Consider the following 25,200-nt stretch of genomic DNA (forward strand, 5'->3'; position numbering starts at 1 on the left):
TCAAGACAGAGCTTTCTTTTTATACCACTTTTAGATGGATAATCCAAGATTTAGTATGCATAATATATTAAAACTTTTTTGTAGTCTTTTCCTATTGTGCCCAAACCAGTTCATTTGACCAAAATACTGCATGATATTGTCTTAAGAACCCAACATGTGTAGCTTTTTATGTGTTTTTTTTGTGTGTAGAAGTTACAGGGCACAAAATTCAACATCCCCGTTCCAGGGGGTAGCGGGTTGTCGAATCCCGAGCGTGACAGCAGAGATCAGTTGTTTTTTTTTCTGGTTGCCAGCTGAATGAACTATAAATCGGCCGCCTGTTGGCACACTTTTTGTTGACTTATTTTATTTATTACATGCCGCAATCTTTTTTTATTATTATTTTTTGTTGTTTACCTTTTTCTGAGGCTGCTGATCAATCTCTGACCAATCAGCAGCTCTCACTGCCTGTAGATGGAGCCACCAGGTGTCCAAAGGAGAACAAGTGTGCGCCCCTGAGCTCTGAAACCGTCTGCACGCCCCTGAGCTCTGAGCGATGTGTTTAGCGGGGCGTTCCGGTTAAGGCTGTTATGTTAATAGGGTGTTACGAGATAAGTGCCCCGGCGTGATTTGTTTAGTTGATTCCAGGAAAGCAGTATGAGGTATTTAGTGCTGGTTTTTGGAGACTTTCTTATGCATTGCGTTCTGTTACGTTTCGCACGGATGGACAGGGCTTTCCGTGGTGGCAGATTGGGGAATGGCTGCTTCAGACCGTCTCACGTTACGTACAGCTGCTGCTTATAATCTGCAAGTGTCACAGCGGCTTTACTTTTGGCACCCAGTGAAAGGTTATCCCGGAAATCCTGAAACTCTCTGCTCTTCTCTCTTTCCGACTATACCTGCATCGCACGGGGATCGGGAAGCAGGGTACTGCAACCCTGCATGTCTGATCGCAGCGGGTTATCGGAGTCCCTGTGGGGACGGTGCTACTGGTTACCAGTGTATTTACCACTAGATCTGAGAGTCCAGGAGAGCCGGACCGCCTATATATGAGAGAAGTGCTCTCCCTGCCGATATAAAATCTGTGTGTACTATTACACCCTATTACGTATTTAATAACATTTTACTAAAGGCGTAATATTACATACAAAGATCTTGAAACGGGTTACCGTGTTTCCTAAATCTTGAGAGTGATTGAGAAGCTGGGATTTACTATGATGCGAAGATATGCGTTTCCTCGATCATATATATATTAGAGCCGCGAGCGGTTGCTTCCCTGGCTTTCCTATTGCAGCGTGTGTGCGTGAATACTATTAAGATGTTCATCCGTTAGTAAAAGAATCTAAAAGTGTGGTGTTGCTTTTCCTTGCCATATGTGTAACGATTATTTGTTTTTCTTTTTGTTTGACATGAGACACATTTGACTAAATCCGAGTTTATGTTGAAAAACAAATATCACAAAAAAACATGGCAGCAATATATAATATCTGCTCTAACTGGCCTCTGTTTGTACAGCCCACAGCTCACCCGGTAAATAATGCTTCATTAATCATTAATTTGACAATTATTCGTACTTTTTAAAATAATGCGCAGTAAATACCAATCTATATATATATATATATATATATATATATATATATATATATATATATATATATATATATATATATATATATATATATATATATATATATATATATATATATATATATACACACCAATATACCAAGCACACCCGTTATTAGACATTAACACGATTATTTGGACAATCTCTCAACTATCGCTGTATTGAATATTTTAAAAGTTTGGGGTCACTTAGACTTTTCCTTGTTTTTGAAAGAAAAGCAAATTTTGTCTGTTGAAATCCAGCACAGACAGGGTTAATGTTGTAAATGACTATTGTAGCTGATTTTAATGGAAGATCTTCATAGGCGTACAGAGGCTCTTTATCACTCCCATCGCTCCTTTATCACTCCCATCACTCATGTGTTCCAATGGCCCTTTTTTCACTCCCATCACTCCTGTGTTCCAATGGCCCTTTTTTCACTCCCATCACTCCTGTGTTCCAATGGCCCTTTTTTCACTCCCATCGCTCCTGTGTTCCAATGGCCCTTTTTTCACTCCCATCACTCCTGTGTTCCAATGGCCCTTTTTTCACTCCCATCGCTCCTGTGTTCCAATGGCCCTTTTTTCACTCCCATCACTCCTGTGTTCCAATGGCACGTTGTGTTCGCTAATCCAAATATAAGTTTCAAATGCTGATTGATTGTTATAAATACTTTTATAATTGTTACAGCTAGAAGTATAAATCCATGAAAATGTAAAAGTGACCTTAAACTTTTAAGCGGTAGTGTGTACATGTATGTGTGTGTATAATGTATAATATATATATATATATAATTATACACGCGCATATACATCACTGAAACATGAAGTGGTGGCGGTATGAAAAATATGTACAGCTTGATGGTCCGACTTATCCGGGGAAAAGTTCATCCGCTTTCCTTCTGTTTATTGAACTTCTGGAATGTTGGAAACTCCAACGCCTGCCGAGTATCTCCAGCCCAGCGCAGGACGGATAACGTTTAGCGTTCGCAGAGCTCGTCGATTGGGTTGTTCTGCTCGTTTATATTTTTTCTTTTGCTTTCTTTTCTCTAGTCTCAACTCGCAAGCAATAGGTGAATTTACCAGCTTTCTGGCTTGTCCGGTGTCTGTAGATGAGTGTTTAATAATGCTTCTACTACCAGCTTTAATTAAGAAGCAAAAAAAAAGGGAGCTCTGAACCGTATTGCATTAAAGAGTAAAAATGGAAAAATATACATATTATATGTTTATTACTACTTTGGGTTGATTCTCAAATGATCACATCCTTTCACAATTTTTATTTTTAAAGAGCGTAGTTGGTATTTTGCGCAGTCCGGTTATCACGTCGATCCAGATGCCCATAGGATTTTTAGTTTCCTAATTCTAAACTTTTCCGAAGCTTCTCTCGTTCTCTGGGTTTTGCATTTAATACGGATGCCCCGGGAACGCTGGAGGAGCACCGCATGCCCTTTATTACAGAATTACACATTTTGCCACAAGCTCTTACCTTTTGCCACAATTTATTTTATTTAGTTAAAATCTTCTTTTTTTACTCCACGAGATGGTTTCTTTCTTATTCTCTTTGTCTTCTTTGTGACTCAGAAATGTTTGCTTAATTTGTTGGCGCTTTGCATACTTATGTGTCAATTTTGTCATTCCATATCCTTCCCTAACATACATGTAGTTCTGCTCATTTCATTATTTATTTATATATATATATATATATTAATTATTATTATATATATATATAATTTTATTTTTTTCTGCGTAGAAAGTTTGTTTTCTCTCTGCCTATGTGTCCATTAACACTTTCCAGTTCACTCATCTGCTTTGTCGTACTTTTCTCCCGTTTTTCTCGCATATCTTTGCTGAAGAAATCATTTCACATCCAGCCGTGTTCATGGCGAGCAGACTCTCCGTTGACCTCTTCAGCCGCGTCGCTGTTTCTTTGTATCTTCTGCTTGTTTTTTTTTTTTTTCCTCTCTGTCTTCTAACTTTTGTTTCTCTCCCTCTCTGCTGTCGGTAGAATTATTGTCTTCCTCTTTCCGTATTCAGGTAGTATCTGTGGCCGAGTATCACCGCAGGATCGATGCTTTAAATACTGAGGAGCTGCGTACTCTCTGCAGACGTCTCAAGGTGCCCTCTTGCGTAGCTACCCCGTTTCCGAGAACTAATTAACAAAAAAAAAATACACGTTTTTGTTTTTGTAGCGTAGTGATTTTTGTAGCGTCTTCCAACGTGCGCACACGGTCGCTGGGTCTGGCCCCTGCTTCTGCACTTAGGCAGCTGCCGCCTATTCTTGCCCATCAGGTAGCCTTTGGCAAAGCATAGCAGCTTTAAATATTTTTTTTTTTTGGTGGTCAGTATCTCAGATTAAAATTCATAATCTTTCTCTCATATGAACCTTTTGTGGACGATTTGTTTGATGTGGATTTGATAGGCGGATGTTAAAATCTGACAAATCGTCCACAATATAGATGTGATTTTGCTGGTTTTTGGGGTTCTCTGTCGCTGTGTGTTTTTAGACTACTGTTTTCTGTTTGTGAAGCCGGCTGATGAAAGCAAGAGAATTTATTATCCCCCTTTTATTGTTATTATTATCTTTGGGGGGTTATGCCAATCACGGCCAGGGCTTGCTTTCACAGTTGTGCGACTTCTGCTGACTTCGTGCTTTTGCTGTGATTCCTGACTGCTGATTCTCCGGAATTTGCCGAGGAAGCCGTCTGAACGGGCAGCTTCGTTTTCTATTACTACTTTCGGAGATTTAGCAAACTTTAAATATCTGGAGTTCTTATTAATTGATCTGATATGCGGACTTATTTACATAAACTGATATTTATTATATTTAATAAAAAGGTGGCGTAGCTGTCACTGTTTATTTATTCAAAGCATCGTCCCTGAAGCCTAAACAGAGCTGGATTTAAAGGACCTTTTCAGCTCTATATTCACGTTAAATGCTCTGTATTCAGATTAAATGCTTGTTACAGAGCATTTTGCATGGACTCCAAAGCATGTTACTGTCTGCAAGACTATGTATGTATGTATGTATGTATGTGTAGGAAATGAGGCAAATTAAAAGGAATTGGAGTTCACGCAAAATGAACTCGGTTATACTATTAAAAAAAAAAATTGAGGACCGGACTTTCTGCCCGTCCTTGCAGTACTTTACACTTTAACGCGTCCGATAGCCGAGTGTCACCTTGGAGCAGAATTCTTGCTCTGTTATCTGAGCCCAATGTACTAGACAACTGCCCCCCCCGACTCCATATCACACAGCCTGCGGGAAACCATACAGGGCTCGCTGTTAATTACCCAGCCGGAAATGCTGATTAGCGGCAGTCTACGGGGAAATGCGTCAGCGTTGCCGTAAAGAATCCGATTGGCACCCCAAACACCCCGTGACCGGTAACGATGCCCCCCCAGCTCCACAGATACAGAACGTTTACTGGAGCAAAATCAAATAAACCCCAGTTTTTGCCGGCGTCGGCCCACGTTCCTGTACACAGCGCTGGACTTAAATAATATTCCAGTAACAAAGTACTTTAGTAAGCGTTGTTTGTTGGTGGGGCTGTATGGGACACCAGACTGTCCCTTTAAACCCCCCTCTCTCCGCAAACGTCAGTTGTAGCAGCAGTAATAGCTTCTATCTGTGGTGTTTGTAATGTACCTGTTGTAAAGCAGGAATAATATTAACCTCTTGAGCTCCTGAAGGGTCAGCAGACTGTTCCTCTTACGCATATATACGTAGTTGTTACAGTAGGAGTGTTTGCAGGCTGCCTGCATAATTTATCTTGCTTTATTATGAGTTAATCCCTTCTGGATGCTCCCATTCTTTGGCACATGGTGGCCTTAATACTTAATGCCTTTGGGTCCAAACCAGACGTGAGTGTTAACCAAACTCGTCATGGAGAACATTTCATAAGACCGCGCTGAATAGTGCAACGTTTGCCGCTACATTGAAATAAGTGCAGTCTTTAACTCTTATAATAGTTAACGGCTCTCTTGGATCCAGAAGGGTCGCCTTTTATACACAGAGCCGTTAAAGGTTATTTTCACTCGGAATCATAAGTAGAATTGGTAAAGTTTGACTTTTGGTTATATAATCGGCTGCCTCCTTCCAGCTGAGCTGCTGGGCATCTGCTAAAACACACAGATTTATTCTTATCCCGAGGCTGCGGATTCTTCGTTCTTTCGGATTCGGAAACGGATATATTTAGTAAGCTGCTCTTGATAACCGGTGGGATTTTCGTATCATTTAGAAAAACTCAAGCATGTTATTTAAGGAATCTTTAGTTTCTGTACGCATGAAATTCATGAAATGCATTTCGGAGACTCTTAAAAACCTGTCAATTAACATTCATATTACATTGGTATGCAGGAGATGTTCCGCCCTAGGAATATATAGATAGAGATATATAAATGTATTTATTTATTTTCTTTCTTTTAATTGAAATGCTGCCCCCAATCCTATACGTTGGTTTTATAGAGATGGCTCTGAAATGCATTGGTTTGCTTTTAGAATTTAGTTAAGCATGTGGCGGTCTCTCGTACCGCGGTGTCTACTATTAACGTTAAACGTTTGTTTTAATATATCCTCTAAAGATCACAACCAGGGAAGACGTGAACCCAAAGCAGGCCGCAAGCATTAGGACCGAACTGGAACCGGAAACCTTTCGGCCGCATCTCAGTGATCCCAGTCAACTCCTGCAGGTTGATCAGATTGAGAAGGTTTGTGATATCTGTATGTTGTTTGGTTTTCATTCTTCGGTAGTTGGTAGAGGGTTACATACTAAATAGTACCTTCTGATTTAACATCCCTTTGAGAATAGGGGAATGTCTGTTGAGTTATGTCCCTTCTCGCTGCAGTAGATTCTCTCTCCTAATATTTAGTTCTTTATCAGTGAAAGTAAAATAATAATAAAAAAAAAAGGTTCTAATACCCCGTCTCAGTAAAAATAAAAGTAAACCATTTCCTAAACAGCAACCCACTAAAAAAAAAATTCTAAAAATCAGATTTAATTTAATTAAATGCTCTGCATACCTGGTAAGCGCTTCTTTTTCCTCCCTTTATGATCTTCTTTTTCTGTCAGCTGAATTTTGTAAACTTTTTTTGTACATGTGTTACGTACATGCTATATTTATAGTTAATTGCTATCAAGCGGTCGCAGTCTTGTAGACCCCCATTCTAGCTGCAATCGCTAATTAACCCTCTTTGGCTGTCTGAAATGTCACTCAAAAGAGGCAGCGCCGTACCCCAGTTCTCTCGTGCTCGGTGTGATATTGGATGTCAAGTGATCCAGATTGTTTCTTTGGTATTCCACAGATGACCAAGCACCTTCCTCCTCGAACTATCGGTTATCCGTGGACTCTTGTCTACAGCACAGCCAAGCATGGAATGAGTTTGAAAACCCTGTATAGAACAATGCTGGGACTGGACACCCCGGTGCTCCTGGTGATTAAAGACAGCGATTCACAGGTGCTTAGTTTTTTATTTGTTTCTATATATATATATGAATATAAAATAGGCTTGGATTTTGTGCCCCTATCCTGTCCAACATTTCAGTTGCCACAGTTACATGTAATCCCATGTACTTCTCCTCTCTGCTCCCCTCTATTGCCTGGTTACCCCCTCAATTGGCCTCCATGTCAATGTTGCATGGTGTTCCCTCTTGCTTTTTTTCTCCACCCACATATGGGCATATAAGAAAGAAAGTGAGAAGAAGGGATAGAAAGAAATAAAACAGAAGGCATAAAAGAGAAAGAAAGGGATAGAAAAAGAAATAAAGGTAAGGGTATAAATATGTGTTTTTGAGAGGGAGTGTACTGTACTTTACTAAAGAGTTCTTTAGGAATATTCTATTCAGATTCTTTGAGGGTCCCTTCCCAATCTGCGCCAATGAGATAAGATGGAGTAGAAGCTCCGTACAATGCGTCTTCATCTAGATACAAGTAATGTCCCGAATCATACAGATCAAGTAAAGTTGGGCCGCGTACAAAGAACATAAAATAAGAGAACTGCCAAGAAGCAGCGTGTTTTATGGATGTAAGAGTCGGCTGACTGACTTTTTGCGTAAATCAGGAGATTCTTCTGTTCTCTATCTGTTAAGCTTTGTTTGTTTGTTTGTATTCTGGTTGTTCTGACCCCAGAACTTTTCTTGCAGGTATTTGGTGCTTTGGCATCTGAACCATTCAAAGTGAGTGACTGTTTTTATGGCACCGGAGAGACCTTTTTATTCACGTTCTGCCCGGAGTTTGAGGTAAGTTGGCCGCTGGTATTTTCTGATTTGTTTTTGCGTACCATGCACCGGGTTGTTACGCCTGCACTCCGTCAGAAGGGGATTTATTTTAGTACTTATAGTTTCAGTTGTTCTACTTTTCAATTTTGGACTTTTTTAAAAAGCTTTGAATAAAGTGCACCTGCCATGAAAAAAATTACACGCTGGAAGTGTTTCAAACAGCTTCCCTCCAAAGAAGAGACCTCTGAGATCTCGAAAGTTTGCGTAACCCTGCGTCTTTTATTTTCAGTTTTTTTACTTATCTAGTAAATGCATTATTAGTTATGTATGTTCTTTTCATTCCAGGTCTTTAAATGGACTGGCGACAATATGTTCTTTATTAAAGGGGATATGGACGCATTAGCTTTTGGTGGCGGAGGGTAAGTAGCCATTCCAAATTGGTTCGTTTTAAGAGAATATCTTAATTCATATAACTTGGTAACAGAGAAGAACAATTTATCCATCTTCCTCACAAATGTAAACCAAAACAAGTACTAACATCCAGGGGTACTACAGCAATAGTAGATCCAGCTGACAAATTATATATAAAACATGCATTTTTCACAAGGTTTTGTGGGGGGGATTGTTAGTAGAAGACATGACATTTTATTTTAGATAAGTGGTACAACCTTCCGGCAGAAGAGGTAGAGGTTAACACATTACTATGTAGTTCATGTAGTGGTGAAGGGGACATTTTAGCCAATGTTGTTTTGAAGGTTAAATAGCGTTAAAGGGACAGTTCAATGTCCCAGGCAGCCTCACCAAAGAAGAATGCATATAAAGGTACTTTGTGAGTACTTTAATATACATTCTTTAAATGTAAAAAAAAAAAAAAAAAGGTTGGTAGAAGCTGCAGCTCCAGAGCTGCCGCAGAACGCCTCCTCTTTGGTCTGAGGATTCCTGCTGTTGATTGACTCCTTGAGATCAGTGGGATTGCCTTCCATGCATGCGCACTGGGGGGTCTCATTAAGCGACACTATCGCACTCACTGAGCCATCACAGGAGTAGATAAGTCAGGAGAGGTGAGTGGGAGCGGCGCATAGAGATGCGGGCACCATGGAAACTTAAACGGACCACTCGGCTATCATATACATTAAAGTGCATGCGACGGCTGGGCTGTTCCATCTTTTAAGTGAAAGATAAGGAACATGAATGTTTAGCGCACTAGTCTTTTGGTGCGCCTCGGTCTAAATGAGAATGTATTATTTGTTGACTTCTGTATTCCAGAGGAGAATTTGCACTTTGGCTGGACGGAGATCTTTATCACGGGAGAAGTCACGCTTGCAAAACATTTGGAAATTCTATTCTTTCAAAGAAAGAGGATTTCATTGTTCAAGACATTGAAATTTGGGCATTTGAATGAAGATGTAAATATAACCGGGGGAAATGTATTTAAAGGAGTATTTCCTCATCCCTGGACAGGTCTGAAATGCTCCACTGCAGCTTATTAATATTATTATTACCTTTATATTATATTTGTATTTTTGTTAATACTTTACCATAGTTATTTTTTATTTCTAGGAGACAATACTGAGTGACGCGCTAACTTGACTAATCTAATGAATGTTATATATTGTCACTTTCTCGGTCATCTGCTCATATACACACTTAGAGATACACATATCTTCGTTAAAGACAATAAGCGTTTCTTCACCCCGGAGGCTGCAAGCTTTGGAGCAAATTCTACTCTTTTTGAAGAATACTTACCAAAAGAGGGAACATTCAAAAAAAAATGTGAATCGGAATATATAAGGGACTGCATCGATTAGGTGGCATTATCTTTTGTTGAATTAAGCTCAAGATGAAACATGCCGAGAAAAAATAATATATTAAAAAAATAAATAAAAATAAAAAAACTAATGTAGTTTTGTACTAAGTAAGATATATGTTGTACATTATTACCTAATCGCACACCATGACTGATGTGAATTATAAGTAGATGATATTGTAACCTGTATTTGTGGACTATTCAGACTGTCATGTGACCTCCGAAAATAAGAAAATAAGTCTGTAGGTTATATCCGTATCTGTTTTTGTAGGGAAATAAGCCTTTTGTGCAATAATTGCTCCGCAAAATTACTTTGAATTACAGAGCTTGTATCTATGTTAAGCGAGTAAATTGCGGTAATAAATGTGACAGTTATCTCTGTGTTGAAGATTCAGCCGTTCAACAAGTATGTATATTATTTTTGTAAATTAATGTTGAAAAGTAAAGATGTTCTTATAGAAAAGTATTGACTGACGGGTTGCTTATAGCACTTTAAATTATTTTCAGAACCGGAGTAAAAAAAAAAAAAAAAAAAAAAAAAAAGCCAGAAATGGCTTTTATAGACTTAGATGTATAGCACATGAATATCTTTGAAAAAAAATACAAAAAAGTAAATATATATATATATATATATATAAATAAATATACTGCTTTGGTAACAAAGGGAAGGCATTCTATACCATGCTAATGCTAAATGTGAATAGGGCATAAAATAAACCTCTTCGGTGTACATAGCGCTCCGCTCCTGTTAGTATAGGTCTGTAGATTCAATGTTTACGAATGAATGTGTAAATACATTAGAAACGGCATTCCTTCCCTTTGGTATTCCACAGCGCTATTATTGTCTTTGTGGATTTAAGACTATTACTAATCCTGTAATGGATTCTAAGTACTATAAGGTCATAGTGATATAATTATAAATATATGTATAAATATATATAGAAAATAAAATACATGTACAATATTATTGTAGTCCTGGATTCTGTTAATATTGGTTGCTGTTCAAAAATTGTTGAAATAGAAACTTCTGCTATGCGTGGTATAAATACCCCCGATGTTTATGAGAGCCGTGATCGGGGACGTGTTAAAATCAAGGGCAAAATATTGCATTGGGGACACTGCTGTGTAAACGACAACAGAAGAACTAGACTTCAGAGTAATTATTTCTGAGGACTTAAAGGAAATCAGACATGCAATAAAGCGTCTGAAAAAGCAGGCGCTGTGCTGGGTGTTGTATAGCTGGAGGCATTAAGAGGAAGAGGCAGGTGGTTCTTATATAGTTACATAGGCTCAAAAAAGACATGCGTCCATCAAGTTCTGACACTATACAGATCTCTGGTCAGGCCTCGGCTAGAGTATCGTGCATAGTTCTGGAGACCCCATCTCCAGAAGCATATTGACATTAGCGGTGTACCTAAAGTATTTAAAAACACCCACAAAAAGGTTTGCGGGAATATAATTCTCCTCCCACCTTCCTGCACCCCAGGTCTTGCTTGCTTGTTCCCTGGTGATCTAATGGGATACACAATGACACTCTCCAGGGTCCAGCTAGCTAGCAGGGTGCTCAGGCTTGCCGCTCTGCAGCGTTAGCACAGCCAGCCTGTGCCTCCTGTGTCCACAAACAGCTAGTCTGCGCCATCTTTGTTCTCTTGTCGGTGCTTCCAAACTGCTTCCATTGTGACTTTGTGAGGATAATTGATCAGTTATCTGTCCACTGGCAGCGCTTTCTTAGTGTGTGTGTGTGTGTGTGTGTTTAAGTTTGTCATTAAATGGTTTAATTATCTATAGACTAGATGGACCCGCTGTAGTAAAAACTCTGCACTGGGTCTACAACACCTTAAAGTGCCCCCTGTCCCTTGACGTAAATTAATTTCTCCTGAAACCTTTGGCTTTAAAGCCCAGATTTGCAGATTTAGGAGATACGTATTCATATTCTATCTTGTTCTAAATGCATTGCATCTGATTTTCAAGGCTAATTAGCCACATTTCCCATCAAAACTATTAACTGTCTTAAAATTACGATTAAAATATAAAAAAAAATATAAACTGCTGTTGTTTGATTATTGGTGCTCAGATCTGTTATCTATACTCAAATAATGTTTGGGTCGGCAGCTCTATCTTCGTTTTTAGCCGTTTTCATCTTTATAATGAAGACGGCTACGTGCCTATTAGCTGAAAAACGAAAGCAACTTGTATGTCATTCTACCCACCAGAATACTTGTCATTTGTCTGTGTGTATTATATATATATATATATATATATATATATATATGTGTTTATGTATAGGGTACTGTGCAAAAGATTGAGGTAGGTGAGGAAAAAATGCTGTAAGGTAAGAATGGTTTCACAAGACAGATATTTTAATAGTTTTTACATTTAACAAAATTAGATCTTTTCAATGGGATCAACAGAAATTACAGTACATAAACATTAGATCATTATAACAAAGTTGGGCTGGCAAGGTGTTAGGTCATTAGTTGTTTTTTTTTTAGGGGTTTTCTTCCTTTATTTTATCCTTATTTTGAGATTTTTTTTTTCTGTGCTCCCTTTGTGTTTTCTACTGGTGGCATTCTACAAACAAATGGATAATATTAGCCAGTCTAAGAGTTCTTTGGTGCTTTATAAATCTGGCTCTCTTCAGTATATTAACGTGGCCACTGCACCTGGCCAAAAACCCATGCAGAGAACAAATTGACCAGTTACATGGTGTCTGCATCTGACGTAATGTCATAGAGGTCTCAAAGTGCATCGCACGATGCCTTGAGCTAAATAAATTCAAGAGCAGAGGAGAAACAAAGTCATTGACATCTATCAGTCTGAAAAGGGATAGAAAATAAGAAAAGGCTCTGGAACTCTAGCAAACCACGACGAGAGCCATTATCTATAAACTGAGAAAACTTGGAATAGTGGTGAACCTTCCCAGAAGCGGCCAGCCTACCAAAATTGAGGACTTATCCAGTCACAGAAGGACCCAGACTAAAATGAAAAGAATTGCAGGCTTTCTTTAAGGTCCACAATTCCACAATAACTAAGAGACTGTGCAAAAATGGCATCCATGGGATGCAAGGTGAAAACCACTGCTGGCCAAAAAGAACACAAGAACATCTCTTATTTGTCCAAAAATCATCTTGATGGCCACCAAGACTTTTGGGATGATAATCTGTGGACTGATGACTTAGAAGACATGAGTTCCATTGTATCTAGCGTAAAGCTAACACAGCATTCCACAATAAGAACTTCGTACGGTGGTAGTAGAGTGATGGTCTGGGGCTAGTTTGCTGCTTCAGGACCTGGGCTACTTGCTATAATTGAAGGAACCACAAATTTGTGTCTCTACCTCTACCTGTGTCTCTAAAGGTCAAGCGCAGTGGGGCTATGCAGCAGGAAAATGATCTGAAGCACACAAGCAACTCCACGTCTGAATGGCTCAAAAGGAACAAAAAGAAGGTTTTAGAGTGGCCTGGTCGGACTCCTGACTTGAACCCAGTTAAGATGCTGTGAGATGACCTCACAAAAAGCAGTTCTTGCTCAAAAACCTTCCAATGTGGCTAAATCAAAACAATTCTGCCAAGAAGAGGGACCAAAATTCTTCCACAGCGATGTGAAAGACTCATTGGCAGTTATCACATTGCGGTTGTTGCCGCCAAGGGTAACTCGACCGGTTATTAGGTTTAGGGGGCGATTACTCTTTCACACCGGTGATATTGTTTTTAATTAAGTATTTAGGTTGAATAAATGGAATTGTCATATAAAAGCTGCATTTTATCATTTTATGTTTATTCACATTCTCTGTCATATTAAAATCAGTTGAGCGATCTGAAACATTAAAATGTGACAAATAAGCAAAAATAGAAGAAATCGCGAAGGGGGAAATACTTTTTCACAGCACTGTATAAAATGAAGCATGTGAGAGGCGTCCTTGCACGAAAGATTAAATACTTTTACGTTTGCCAAGATGATTTCTAGGTTGGCTAAGTATACAAACTGACCGTCGGTAGCTCAAGGAAACATTCTGTCCCTGACTCTACTTTTACGTGCTGCTCAAATACTGCAGCCTGTGTAATAAATCAGGGCTCAGAGAACCAAATACAAGCAACATTTAGTGCAAACCATATACTTTGGTGGAAGCCAGATCACTAAAAATAACTATTTAATTTAATCGAAATACATATACTTGTCAGGTCCACAGAACTTGCCTTTGAATACATCCAAAGAGGTTAAGACATTAGTGTTTTTTTTTTTTTGTAAAACGTCCATAAAAGTCAAAAAGTGTCAGAAAAATGACATGCTGACGTCACAACTAGTTCCAGTGTATTCACAAAAATAAGAGTTTTCTCTTAAGTCCAAACTGTACAAACATAAAATAAAATATGCTAAGTTATTCTTGTCACAGTAGAGTAATTATTACATGATCATCTCTTCCTTGCCATAGCATCTCTCCTGGAAAATCCAGCATGTTGTGTTTTCTGGCCCTAATCAAGATTCCAACCACTTTATCAGAAATTCGGACATATCTGTCAAAAAGTTCTCCAAAAGTTACCCGAACTCTTCCATCCTTCCCGGGTTTAGCCATTGTCCCAATGATGAAGCATAGATCCCTCATCTCACGGTGAATATGTTCCTCTGCCCTCTTTGCACGCTCCGCTGTCTTTGTTCCATCTTTTGGGCGTCCATAACCATCATCGCCCTTCTGAAGTCGGGTGGACATTGCAAATTCATGGTCAAACTCATCACTGAATGGATTTAGTTTTTGACTCAGCGTGTGTTGATCTGACCATTTTTCCCATTTTCCTTTTATGTTATTTACAGGGCTATATTTCTTGTAGGCTTTATTGATGCTGTGAAGTTCAGCTACTGCTTTATTACTTCTAAAAAGCAAAAAGGAATACAAATGTTAGCTGCTTCCAACCAGGACCACCAGGTGGCAGTATTATTACAAATGACATCTTCCATAGAACAAAGTATTTAGGATTAATAATATCTTATATTATCTTAGCTTATATCAGGACTATATATATATATATATATATATATATATATATATAGTCCTGATATAAGCTAAGATAATGAAGTGAGAGATATAATTATATACAATTTTCATACATTCTACAGTTGGGTAGCTATATCTGTTAGGTCTTCATCAATCTGTTCTTGGTAATATAAAATATTTTTTCCATTTAAAATCTAACTAATCTAAAATATATGGGGACAAAAATAATTTTAAATTACATTTATCACAGTGACCGTATAGAAACAAGTTGTTGGCTTGATAAGTAATAATGAAATTGTATGGGAATTGGCAGTTTTCAGAATAATGGTAAAAATTTCTATGCTCTTCTGGGTTTCGGGGCATTTTCTTCTCCATTTAGAGAAAATATCTTTAAAATGTATGACCTGCATGATTTATAACAACAACTCTTTTTTTTTTTTACCAGGGATTGCAATTTAGGTTCTTTTTCTTATGGTTATGAATGGGAGATGTGGAACAATATTCACTTCTAGCTTAATAAGAGGTCAAAAAACTAGGCCGTGGCATAATTCTGTTCAATATTTTACCTCTTCAGTGAGGATTTAGTGGTTATATAGGATATATATTGTAAGCAATGGAAGAACTTACAGTGAACAAGAGGATCGCTTGATTCTTGCAGCATCTTCATTCTGTTCCATACTATGGTCTTTATTCTTTCCTGTTACCAACTTTTCATTTCCCACCATTTTTACTTGTTCAGTCTCCTCTAAGCCCCCGTTTTGGCATATAGGTTCTTCAAAGGGGCTTGGTAGTTCAGAAACATCTTCTCCATCTTTTTCCATCTGTTTCCATTCTTTTGTGAGCTGCGAGACAAGGTTTGAACACTTCCTTCTCCTCGTCGGAGAGACTGAGCCTTGTAATATTTTGTCGACCATCACATTATATGTATTTTGTATTTGGGAACTAGGATCTTTTTCGTATCTTTCAGTCAAGGCGCCAATATCCATTCCTTTTTCTTGGGCTTTGGTTAAAAAGGTTTTGGTCACCGTTTTCGTTTTGATTTGTGTTTCTCCATCATCTGCATTGGTAGAGCCATTAAAGTCCTCTATCTTGGTTTTAGAGAGTATCAGAGGCTTGCCCTTGAGCTCTGATTTTAATGGTTTTAGACTTTCCTGAAGGTCTTCCGTAGCTTCTGGAACCCATCCAGAAGGTTCTTGGGCTTGTTTCGTTGAATGCTCTGATGCCCACTGTTGCCAGCCTTTGGTTAAGCTTGAAACCAGACTTGCTGTTTTAATTTTCCTGATGGCTCTTTGTGCTGGTTTCATGGCTTTCAGGTCTTCGGGCACCATTGCATTACCTCGAAGTTTGGAGTTTCAATCAACCAAGAAAGCAAAGCCTGATCCTGTGCTGCCGAGTGCAGTTCTAACAGCTGAATGAAGGGTCACTGGGCTTTAAATAGACTTCATGGTTTATGGATTTGGAAAATATGCCAAGTATTTAAACCTAAGATGCACACACTGTGACACCGGTTACTTTTTTCAGATCATAGGGTCGTATTTCGTTACAGCAGTTGATGGAAAATTCAGATGATAAACAAGGTAGACCTAATGCATGAGGCCATGTGCTGCCATGTAACTCATTGCATTGTTTGTTAGTATAGAGCCACTGACTCTAGAAAGAATATTCTTAGGTTCTCTTTTGACATTTGTTTATATTTGTAACGGGTTCACCAAGAGAGCTGTAGTAACTCCCAGAGATCACCCAGTATCCTCCTGTTGTCCCCGGAATCACTTCCAGCACCAGCCAGCATGCGCACCTTGGAACCCTGCTATGTGTACCCAATAAGTAGACACAACTACCTTGAACTGAGTACAGCAGGAATGAACAGTTTATTGATATAAAACATGGACTCATATAGCCACAGAACTTCATTAACATAAATCAACATTGATAAACAGGTACATGTAGACAACCCAACCTTTAATCCCCTTTAGCTACTGAATATCCCCCTGGCAGCCATCCTGTTAATGGGATTAGTTTAACAATGGAGTTCCTGCCTGTGCAAACCAAGCTATTTGGCAGCCAGGCTGGAGCCATCTCTAAGTACCTTGGGGCCCTGTATGACAGGTCATTCTGGCACAATATTATTTGATTAATAAAATTGTTCCCTTAACATTTTAATTGCAGAGAGCAAGAGACCCTACAGAAGCAAATATATGGTTATTATAAAGCATGGTAGGGTCTGTACAAAAATCCTGAGGTACAGGTTTTAAGCCTAGATCAGGACACCTCCCATGTGGGTACAAGGGTCTTTGCTCACTTGGCATATTGCATATTATGCTTAATTTGTTCTGAAGAACCGATAGAGTCAGTGGCAGCACACTTGCTCCACTGGTCCACCAACACTAAACTGCCCCATGCAAGGTTTAATCCTGGCATTATCTGGAGCCAATGTACTGGTGATTGAGATTAAGGAATAACCAGAAGCCAGGGGCGTAACTAAAACCCAGATAAAAAATGCCCCAGGCACCCCAAATTCACCAAACAACATGTCCCACAGTGCCACCTTTACCCTAAACAGCTTGTGAGTGCATTTGCCCCCAAGCAGCTCATCAGTGCCATCATAAACCCCCAAACAGCCTGCCTGTGCCATCTTTACCTCAGCTAGTCAGTGGAAAAAAAGAAGTTTAGAGTTGTGAGAGAAGAAAAGTGATAATGGAAACAAAGTAAGTTCGGTGCAGAGGTATAGGGACGGAACATGAATTTGTAATGTACGGTCCCTGTCAGCATGATTTACTCCGCAAATGCTCAGCAGTATGAGAGCACCTTTGCAGGTAGAGGAAACATTTGTTCCCAATGCCTCTTGAGCGCCAGTCTAACAACAGGGGTCTGGTGCAAAACATTGTCCTTTTCAAAGACAGCGACAGAGAAAAGTTGACTGCTTTCCAAAGAGCCTTATAAACAGTCACTGTATTCAATGGGTCATTATCATCACGGGTGAATGTAAAAATACATTAGGTTCATGATGTACGTGAAACAAATGACATGGATTGCACAAGTACCAACATAACATTGTAAGAAAAGATATATTTACTCATGAAGTTAATTTGCGTGTAAGTGATTAGACACAGTTAAGTGAAGTCATTTTCTGAATATAATAAGGAGCTGTCTGATGGTGTCAGTGTCTTACAGACTGAGTCACCCATTTCTCTTTGCTCATACCCATGTGTGAAAGAACTCACTGTCTGTAGCATGAAATTAATTATAGTTCTGAGAAGCCCGCTTAACTGCTGATTACACATTAAATGGGAATGGATACCGTCGTAATTACCCGAATATCCATAAATTAAATACTTACTTTGAGTTTAGAGTTCGTTGTGGTAATATTGATTATTGGGTCAGATTTGTGTAAACCTAAGCTTTAGTTTGCTCAGGTTTAACCTGTTTTATATGTAAATTAAAAACATTTAATAAAAAAATATTTCAGTGCAAATTTTGAATATTTCTAACAAATTGGCATTCACAAGAGAGGGAGAGCCACTACTTCTGGCTTCAATTCAAACGCTGACCTGGTCATTGACACTCGTTTCTGGAGCCTCTGGGCAAAATTCAAGTCATCTTATTAAGATGCAAGAGCACCAATGAGAGTGGCAGCTGTGGATATCTTCCAGTTCGGATCTCAGGGAAGGAGCTGACATATAAGCTATTTATATTTGTATCTAAAATGTTACACAAACCCTCCGTGTCCCACCTGAAGATGCATTCCTTCACAGCCCAGCTGACATTTAATATACCTTCCTTTTAATCCAGAGCTGATTTATAAGACTTAGAAATTGAAAATTCCCATTTAAATCTAATTAAGATGTGTGCAAATATACCGTATTGGCTCCATTATAGGCTACACCTCCCCCACACTTTAAGTCTTTAAAGTGGGGGTGCGCAATTTTTATCGCCTGATGCCTGGGACATGCAGTAAGGTGCATTATGGCTGCAAGCCACAACCAAGTTATCACTTCTTCACCACTACACATTCTCAGAACTGCTACCAAAGAACCAGAAAGCGGCAAAAAAAAAATTGAGGCTGGGCCAATCTGCTCCAAAGTGGGCAAGTCCCTGGCTCCAGTTGCTAGAAGGCTTTTCACTGTTTGACTTTTGAAGCGAAGACTTCTTAGAGCTTATCGTCGCCCACCGATGACCTTGCCTCATGATGGCAGGGTGAGAAATAACAGAACTGAAATGTTAGCACTGAGGCTGCTTCCCTCGCAGCTTCCTCGTAACTAACCTCACCTGGCCATCCTAATCGCCTCCTTAGTCTGCTCCTATAACGCCCTTAAAGATGTTCCCGCCCCCAACCCTGTACCCTTATCTCCCTTGTAGTCCATCACCCTCCAGAACGCAGCTCTTACAGCCTAAGGACCAACCTTCCATTGTCCATGGACTGTATTCTGATACAGTCTGTATCCATCTTGTAAATCTGCGGGCAAGGGATCTTAATGGCGCTTGCTCCTAGTCAGTCTCCTGCTATGCCTGATCTAAGGAAGCCCATAGATCAGGGTGACCCAAAACTTTTCAATGTTTCAATGGTAGTGCCTATATACAGTTGTGTGAAAACAACTGTACACCCTCTTTGAATTCTATAGTTTTACTTATCTGGACATAATCACCATCATCTGTTCCTTAGAAGGTCTAAAATTAGGTAGAACCAACCTCAGATGAACAACAACACATGACATATTACACTGTCATGATTTATTCAACAAAATAAAGCCAAAATGGAGACGCCATGTGTGAAAAACTACTGCTGCAATATGAATTAAGATGCTAAGTAGCACACAGATGCTGCTAATCAAATGCCCTTGATTAATTGGTCATCAGCAAGTGTAATCACCTTTAACCCCTTAGTTCCCCTATAGACGTACCGGGACGTCCAAAAAACGCCCACAAAGAAACCCCTATGGACGTCCCGGTACGTCCAGCCTTTCGTGCAGCGTCAGGGACACAACCATGCCGCTGCACGGGAGACCAGGCTGTCGTTTGACAGCCTGGACTCCCCCCTGGCAGCAGAAGCCGGCATTGCCGGCTTTCTGCTGCCCGATCTCCCGTAACAGCTTCCGGCATGAAAGCCGGTAAGCTGTTACGGTTGAAAGTGCCCGATCGCGCGATCGCGCAGTTGAAACGCGCGATCGGGCATTCCCTTCTGGGTTACGTCACTGCTGACGTAACCCGGAAGGTCATCGGAGGACAGGATATCCCCTGCGGGGATATCCTGCCCTCCGATGAGGCACAGAGACGCTGCGATCTCAATGCAGGTCTGTGAGGACCTGCATAGAGATCACAGTGTGATCGGTGCAGGGGGATCGCGGGGAGGGGAGTGAGAAACCATCTCTCTCACTCCCCCTCCCGTCCTGTAAGAAAAAGCAGAAAAAAAAAAAACGGTTAGTCATTTAAAAAATAATATTAAAGAAATCATTAAAATATTAATATAAATAATACAAAAAAAAATTATAATGTGGGCTGTGATGTCATTGTGACATCACTGGCATGTTCAGGAGGTCCCTAGGAGGACCTCTAACCATTACTGTGTAAAAATAATATATAAAAAATGTAAAAAAATTAAAATAAAAAAAAAATTAAAAAAAATATATAAAAAAAGATAATAAAAAAATTATTAAAAAACCTTACTTCCCATTGCCCTAGCATAACATCTAGCCAGTATAACCCTCCTGCCCCCGTTCACAACCCCCAAACCCGTTAAGCCATAGGCATACAAATTTTACAAAATTGTACACCTTATAGTATGCTCCCTGGTGCTGGGAAAGTCTGGAAAATCTATATAAATTAGGTATTTCTGAAATCAGGACACCTGAATTAATAAACTTGGAGGGGATTTTCCATCACTTTACCTAATTTTGTGAGGATTCAGAGGGAAAATGTAAAAAAAAATTAGTTTAATTTTCTAATCTTCGCTAGTTTTTACTAAATTTCTCATTCTAAATTTCCAGCTAATCATCCAACTATGGTATCAAACGAAAGCTCTATCTCTCCTTGAAAAAACGATATATAGTTTACATGGGTACACTATTCACAGGAAAAGAGAATCATCGCTAAACCGACATACCCCAAAAATGGCAAAATTGCTCTGGGCTTTGAGGTACCAAAAACCCCTGGGATTGAAGGGGTTAAAAAAGCTGAAGTTTGTTGGTCTGGAGCATGCAGGTGTGTGCTAACACAATGCCAAGGAGAAAAGACATCGGCAATGATATTAGAGAACCAATTGTTGCTGCCCAACAATCTGGGAAGGGTTATAAGGCAGTTTATAAACAATTTAAAGGCTATCATTCTACAATGAGAAAGATTATTCAAAAGTGGAAAACATTCCAGACAGTTGCCAAGAGAGGACATCCCAGCAAATGCACCCCAAGGTCAGACCACGCAATGCTCAGAGAAATCGCCAAAACAACAAGAGTTACATCTCAGACTCTATAGGCCTTAGTTAAAATGCAAAATTCTAAAGTTCATGACATTACAATTAGAAAAAGACTGAAAAAGTATGATTTGATTGGAAGGGTTGCCAAGAGAAAACCTCTTCTCTCTAAAAAGAACATGGCAGCACGGCTTAGATTTGCAAAATTGCATTCGAACAAACCAAGAGTCCTGAAACAATGTCCTTTGGACAGAAGAGACCAAAGCGGAGATGCACAGCTCCACATTTTGCGAAAATCAAACGCAGCATATCAGCACAAACGCCTCATATGATCATGTAACGAGTTGAGCTTGTTTTGCAGTCACAGGACATGGAAACCTTGCAGTCATTGAGTTGACCATGAACTCCTCTTTATACCAAAGTATTCTAGAGTCAAACGACAGGCCATCTGTCAGCAAGCTTGGCCGAAATTGAGACATGTAACAGGACAATAATTCTAAGCACACCAGCAAATCTACAGCAGAATGGATGAAATAGAAAAGACCCTGTTAAAGTGCAGACCTCAACTTGATTTAAGATGGTGTGGAGGGACCATAAAAGTGCTGTGCATAAACAAACCTCAATGAACTGAAGCAACGTTCTACCAAATCAATTCTAAGAGGGTGTACTTTCTTTTTCAAACGACTGTATGTATGTATATATACAGTATCTCACAAAAGTGATTACACCCCTCACATTTTTGTAAATATTATATATTTTCATGTGACAACACTGAAGAAATGACTCTGCTACAATGTAAAGTAGTGAGTGTACAGCCTGTATAACGGTAAATTTGCTGCCCCCTCAAAATAACTCAACACACAGCCATTAATGTCTAACACCAACAAAAGAGAGTACACCCCTAAGTGGAAATGCCCAAATTGGGCCAAAAGTGTCAATATTTTGTGTGGCCACCATTGTTTTCCAGCACTGCCTTAACCCTCTTGGGCATGGAGTTCACCAGAGTTTCACAGGTTGCCACGGGAGTCCTCTTCCACTCCTCAATGACGACATGACGGAGCTGGTGGATGTTAGACACCTTGCGCTCCCCCACCTTGCATTTGAGGATACCCCACAGATGCTCAATAGGGTTTAGGTCTGGAGACATGCTTGGCCGCTCCATGACCTTTACCCTCAGCTTCTTTGGCAAGGCAGTGGTCATTTTGGAGGTGTGTTTGGGGTCGTTATCATGCTGGAATACTGCCCTGCAGCCAAGTCTCCGAAGGGAGGGGATCATGCTCTGCTTCAGTATGTCACAGTACATGTTATACACATTTTTGGAGCAAAATATTCACAAAATGTTCTGATTTGTTGATTATAAACAACGTGTTACAGGTATTGTGAATAATGGCATTCGGCTTCAAGAATAGCTTGAAATCTGAACAGTCTTGCATTCTTTGCCTGGATCTGCAAAATCAAAAGAAAAAGACTGTTCCAGCACATACAAAGTTAGAAACAGAGTTTAACACAGCTGCTATAGTAATTATATTGACTACAAACGACCTCATTAAAAATGCTTGTCATACTGCAAAAAGTTTAGTTTTTTGGGATTCAGTGCAAACATAGAAACAGAACTTGATGGTAGATACGATTCAGCCAATTTAGTCTGTCTGTTATTCCAGGTGTAGGGATTCAGTCCTTAATCAGTCCTTGGTCTCGTTTTAGATACAGGATGGCCATATGCTCACCCCATGCATGTTTAAATTCTCCCTCACTGTATTAACCTCTACCACTTCTGCTGCGATGCTGTTTTATTTATCTACCACCATCAGTAAAAAACGTTCCTACATTACAGCTAAGCCTCTCACCCACTAGTTTTAGATTATGACCTCTTATTCTAACATTTCTCCAACTCTGGAAAATAGTTCTCTACTCTCCTTTCCTTTGTTAAATCCCTTTATGTATTTAATCCCATTCCATTTTCCTTTCCTCTAATTTCCCTTTTATTTGGTATATATCATAACAATTCATCTGCAGATTAACAGTCAGGGGTGTGTGATCAGTTTACCTTCACTGACGGGCTAACCTTGATGTCTCTTTAAAAGAATGGAGCGTTCTTTTCTGTGGTTAATTGAAAGCACACATTTTTTAACTAATATCTATATTTTCCCTTTTTTTCTATCCAAGTGCTTTCTGCTACCTGTGAAAAATAAAAACCATTTAATTTAATTTTATCCCTGTTTATTGCAATGAAAATGACCCCCCCTGAAGATACTTTCTGTCCTCTCAGTCACAACTAATCTGATGACAGATTTAGCCACCAGACACGGATGTGAACATATTTTGCAGATGAGAAAGAAATGCCGTCAGGAAACCCTGTCATCGTTTCCCAAGCCCTAGGTTACTAATTTGGCAGCTGATTCAATCCACATAAAGTGTGGTCCCAGGCGTAAAGTCCAAAGGCCTGCAATGGTGTCTTCACAGTGTCTGACATAACATAATCCATCTGTAATGGCGCAGTGACAGTATCTCTGAGGTGCAAAGTTACCCTTTCAAACTGAAGGTGAAGCCAGTCGAAATGATAATGAAATCATACCGGTACGGTGAAAGTATGCTTCAAATAAGCGTTAAGGCAACTTAAACCACCTCTAGTTTCTCCTAAATCTGGACATGCCTCACTTAAAGGGACGTAACCTCAGCTATCAAATGCCTGGAGACTCCGGGTAAAGCGCCGCTTCTCCAGGTCAACTAGGAGAAACTGCAGGTCACTGGAGTGCACGCCCCACTCCCCGCCAACTTCCTGCCCACTACCCATCCACTCCCCGCCCACTTCCTGCCCACTACCCATCTACTCCCCACCCAATTCCCCTTCAACCACAGCCTTTTCTTTTCATATAAATATATATCTATGAAGTGGTTTACTATGCAGTCGTTATTATGATGGCTCCCCGGGTCACTAGGGTGTCCTTTTAAACAATCTTTCAGACATTACATGCTCATTCATGTGTGTTCATGTGTGTCCTACAACACGGCTGCACACATCGCATATCACACATTTCTTTCAGTGGTTAGTTTAGTTTGGCTAGTTATTCAGCTGCACATTGAAAATGCTCATCAATGTGTTTTTGGTTTGAATGTTTTTTTGGAATTGGCATGGTGCTGTGTGTTACGTATTAAATTCTTGTTGATAGAGAGACTGGAGACGCCACAACTATGTAGAGAGGAAAATTTTACAGCACGCAGCAGTCTATTTGCTCCACTGATCTTCAGCCTGACTCCCGCTGCCAAAATGAAACATTACTTCTGTTACATCATTTGCGTTTGCCAGGAGACAACATATAAGATCCTTTACACGCTATGGGCCAACCGTTATTTGGAAGGGCTGGGATAGCCTTCTGCCTACCCCCAGGGAAATGCATGCTTTATGTTGGTCTAACATGAACAGGAATACGATTTGAAAACATATATGTAAAACTTCATGAGATGAAATCAGTTCACTGCTATTAAAAGCCGTATTCTATTTTTGTACGCTTCACTCTCTACTCGGGTCGCGGTGTAGAAGGAAAATCCAACAGACACGTTACTGTAGCTCAAATCGCTGAAAAAGTTAATGTTGGTTCTGATAGAAAGGCGTCAGAACACACAGTGCGTCACAGTTTGTTGTGTATGGGGCTGCGTAGCCACAGACCAGTCGGGGTGCCCATGCTGAGCCCTGAGCTGAATCTTACGCAACACAACTTTGTTGATCTTAAGTGTTGAAGCTGACATTAACAGGAGTCTGAGCTAATGAGAAACAAGGGAAGCAACTTTTTCTGGCCGCTTCTCCGCATTGTATTACTCCTACATGACTAGTAGTCTATCAGGAAGAAACGGGCATGTAGTAGATATAATAATAGTCACCCAGGCGCAAGGTAATAACATATGCTAAGACTCCTCAAGAAGTGCCATCAACAAAACTTCCGTCAGGTAAGGAGACTTATATCCAGTTAGTTTAGAACTGATACGAATGTCTAGTTTTTTTTCATATAGCAGCGCCAATAAATGCCAAGTGTCGCAAAACACTAAAAAAAAAAAAGTGACTTTGTGACATCTCATTGTAAATGGCAATTAATCTTTTTGCCTGTAGAATTTATAGGTAGACTCCGGGTATTAAAAATAAGATCTCATGGTGGATTCACAGCTAAATCACTTCAAAATCCGCCTGCACAATATTTGATATATC

General features: G+C 39.7%; 2 protein-coding genes across 6 annotated transcripts in view; one reads left to right on the forward strand and one right to left on the reverse strand.

Annotated features, from left to right (window-relative positions):
• Positions 1-10,570, forward strand: part of OXR1 (oxidation resistance 1) — a 137,994-nt gene extending 127,424 nt beyond the window's left edge. For 3 of the 5 annotated variants that reach the window (XM_053465959.1, XM_053465961.1, XM_053465960.1), the window contains 5 exons: positions 6,166-6,291; positions 6,887-7,039; positions 7,725-7,820; positions 8,145-8,218; positions 9,066-10,570. In XM_053465959.1, coding sequence (XP_053321934.1) covers positions 6,166-6,291; positions 6,887-7,039; positions 7,725-7,820; positions 8,145-8,218; positions 9,066-9,201 — 585 coding nt within the window. In that variant the 3' untranslated portion in view covers positions 9,202-10,570. Of the gene's footprint in view, positions 1-3,618; positions 3,700-6,165; positions 6,292-6,886; positions 7,040-7,724; positions 7,821-8,144; positions 8,219-9,065 lie in introns of all 5 variants that reach the window. The other 2 variants (XM_053465958.1, XM_053465962.1) reach the window with 1 other exon arrangement.
• Positions 10,571-13,370: 2,800 nt separating this feature from the next.
• Positions 13,371-15,996, reverse strand: ABRA (actin binding Rho activating protein). The gene is made up of 2 exons (XM_053466878.1): positions 15,224-15,996; positions 13,371-14,474 (listed from the first exon to the last, which is right to left on the reverse strand). Exons 1-2 carry the CDS (start codon positions 15,922-15,924, stop codon positions 13,994-13,996), a joined length of 1,182 nt encoding a protein of 393 aa, XP_053322853.1. The 5' UTR covers positions 15,925-15,996; the 3' UTR covers positions 13,371-13,993.
• Between the last annotated feature and the right edge of the window lie 9,204 nt (positions 15,997-25,200).

This window comes from Spea bombifrons, chromosome 5 (genome assembly GCF_027358695.1).
Source record: "Spea bombifrons isolate aSpeBom1 chromosome 5, aSpeBom1.2.pri, whole genome shotgun sequence".
Classification (NCBI taxonomy): Eukaryota; Metazoa; Chordata; class Amphibia; order Anura; family Pelobatidae; genus Spea; species Spea bombifrons.

What these genes read in the sequence shown, in the direction of transcription:
- ABRA (XM_053466878.1), bottom strand. Translation starts at nt 15,924, where the DNA reads ATGGTGCCCGAAGACCTGAAAGCCATGAAACCAGCACAAAGAGCCATC. An exon ending in AAGCGATCCTCTTGTTCACT is followed by an intron (nt 14,475 to 15,223) that starts GTAAGTTCTTCC and finishes TTTGCTTTTTAG; the next exon opens with AAGTAATAAAGCAGTAGCTG.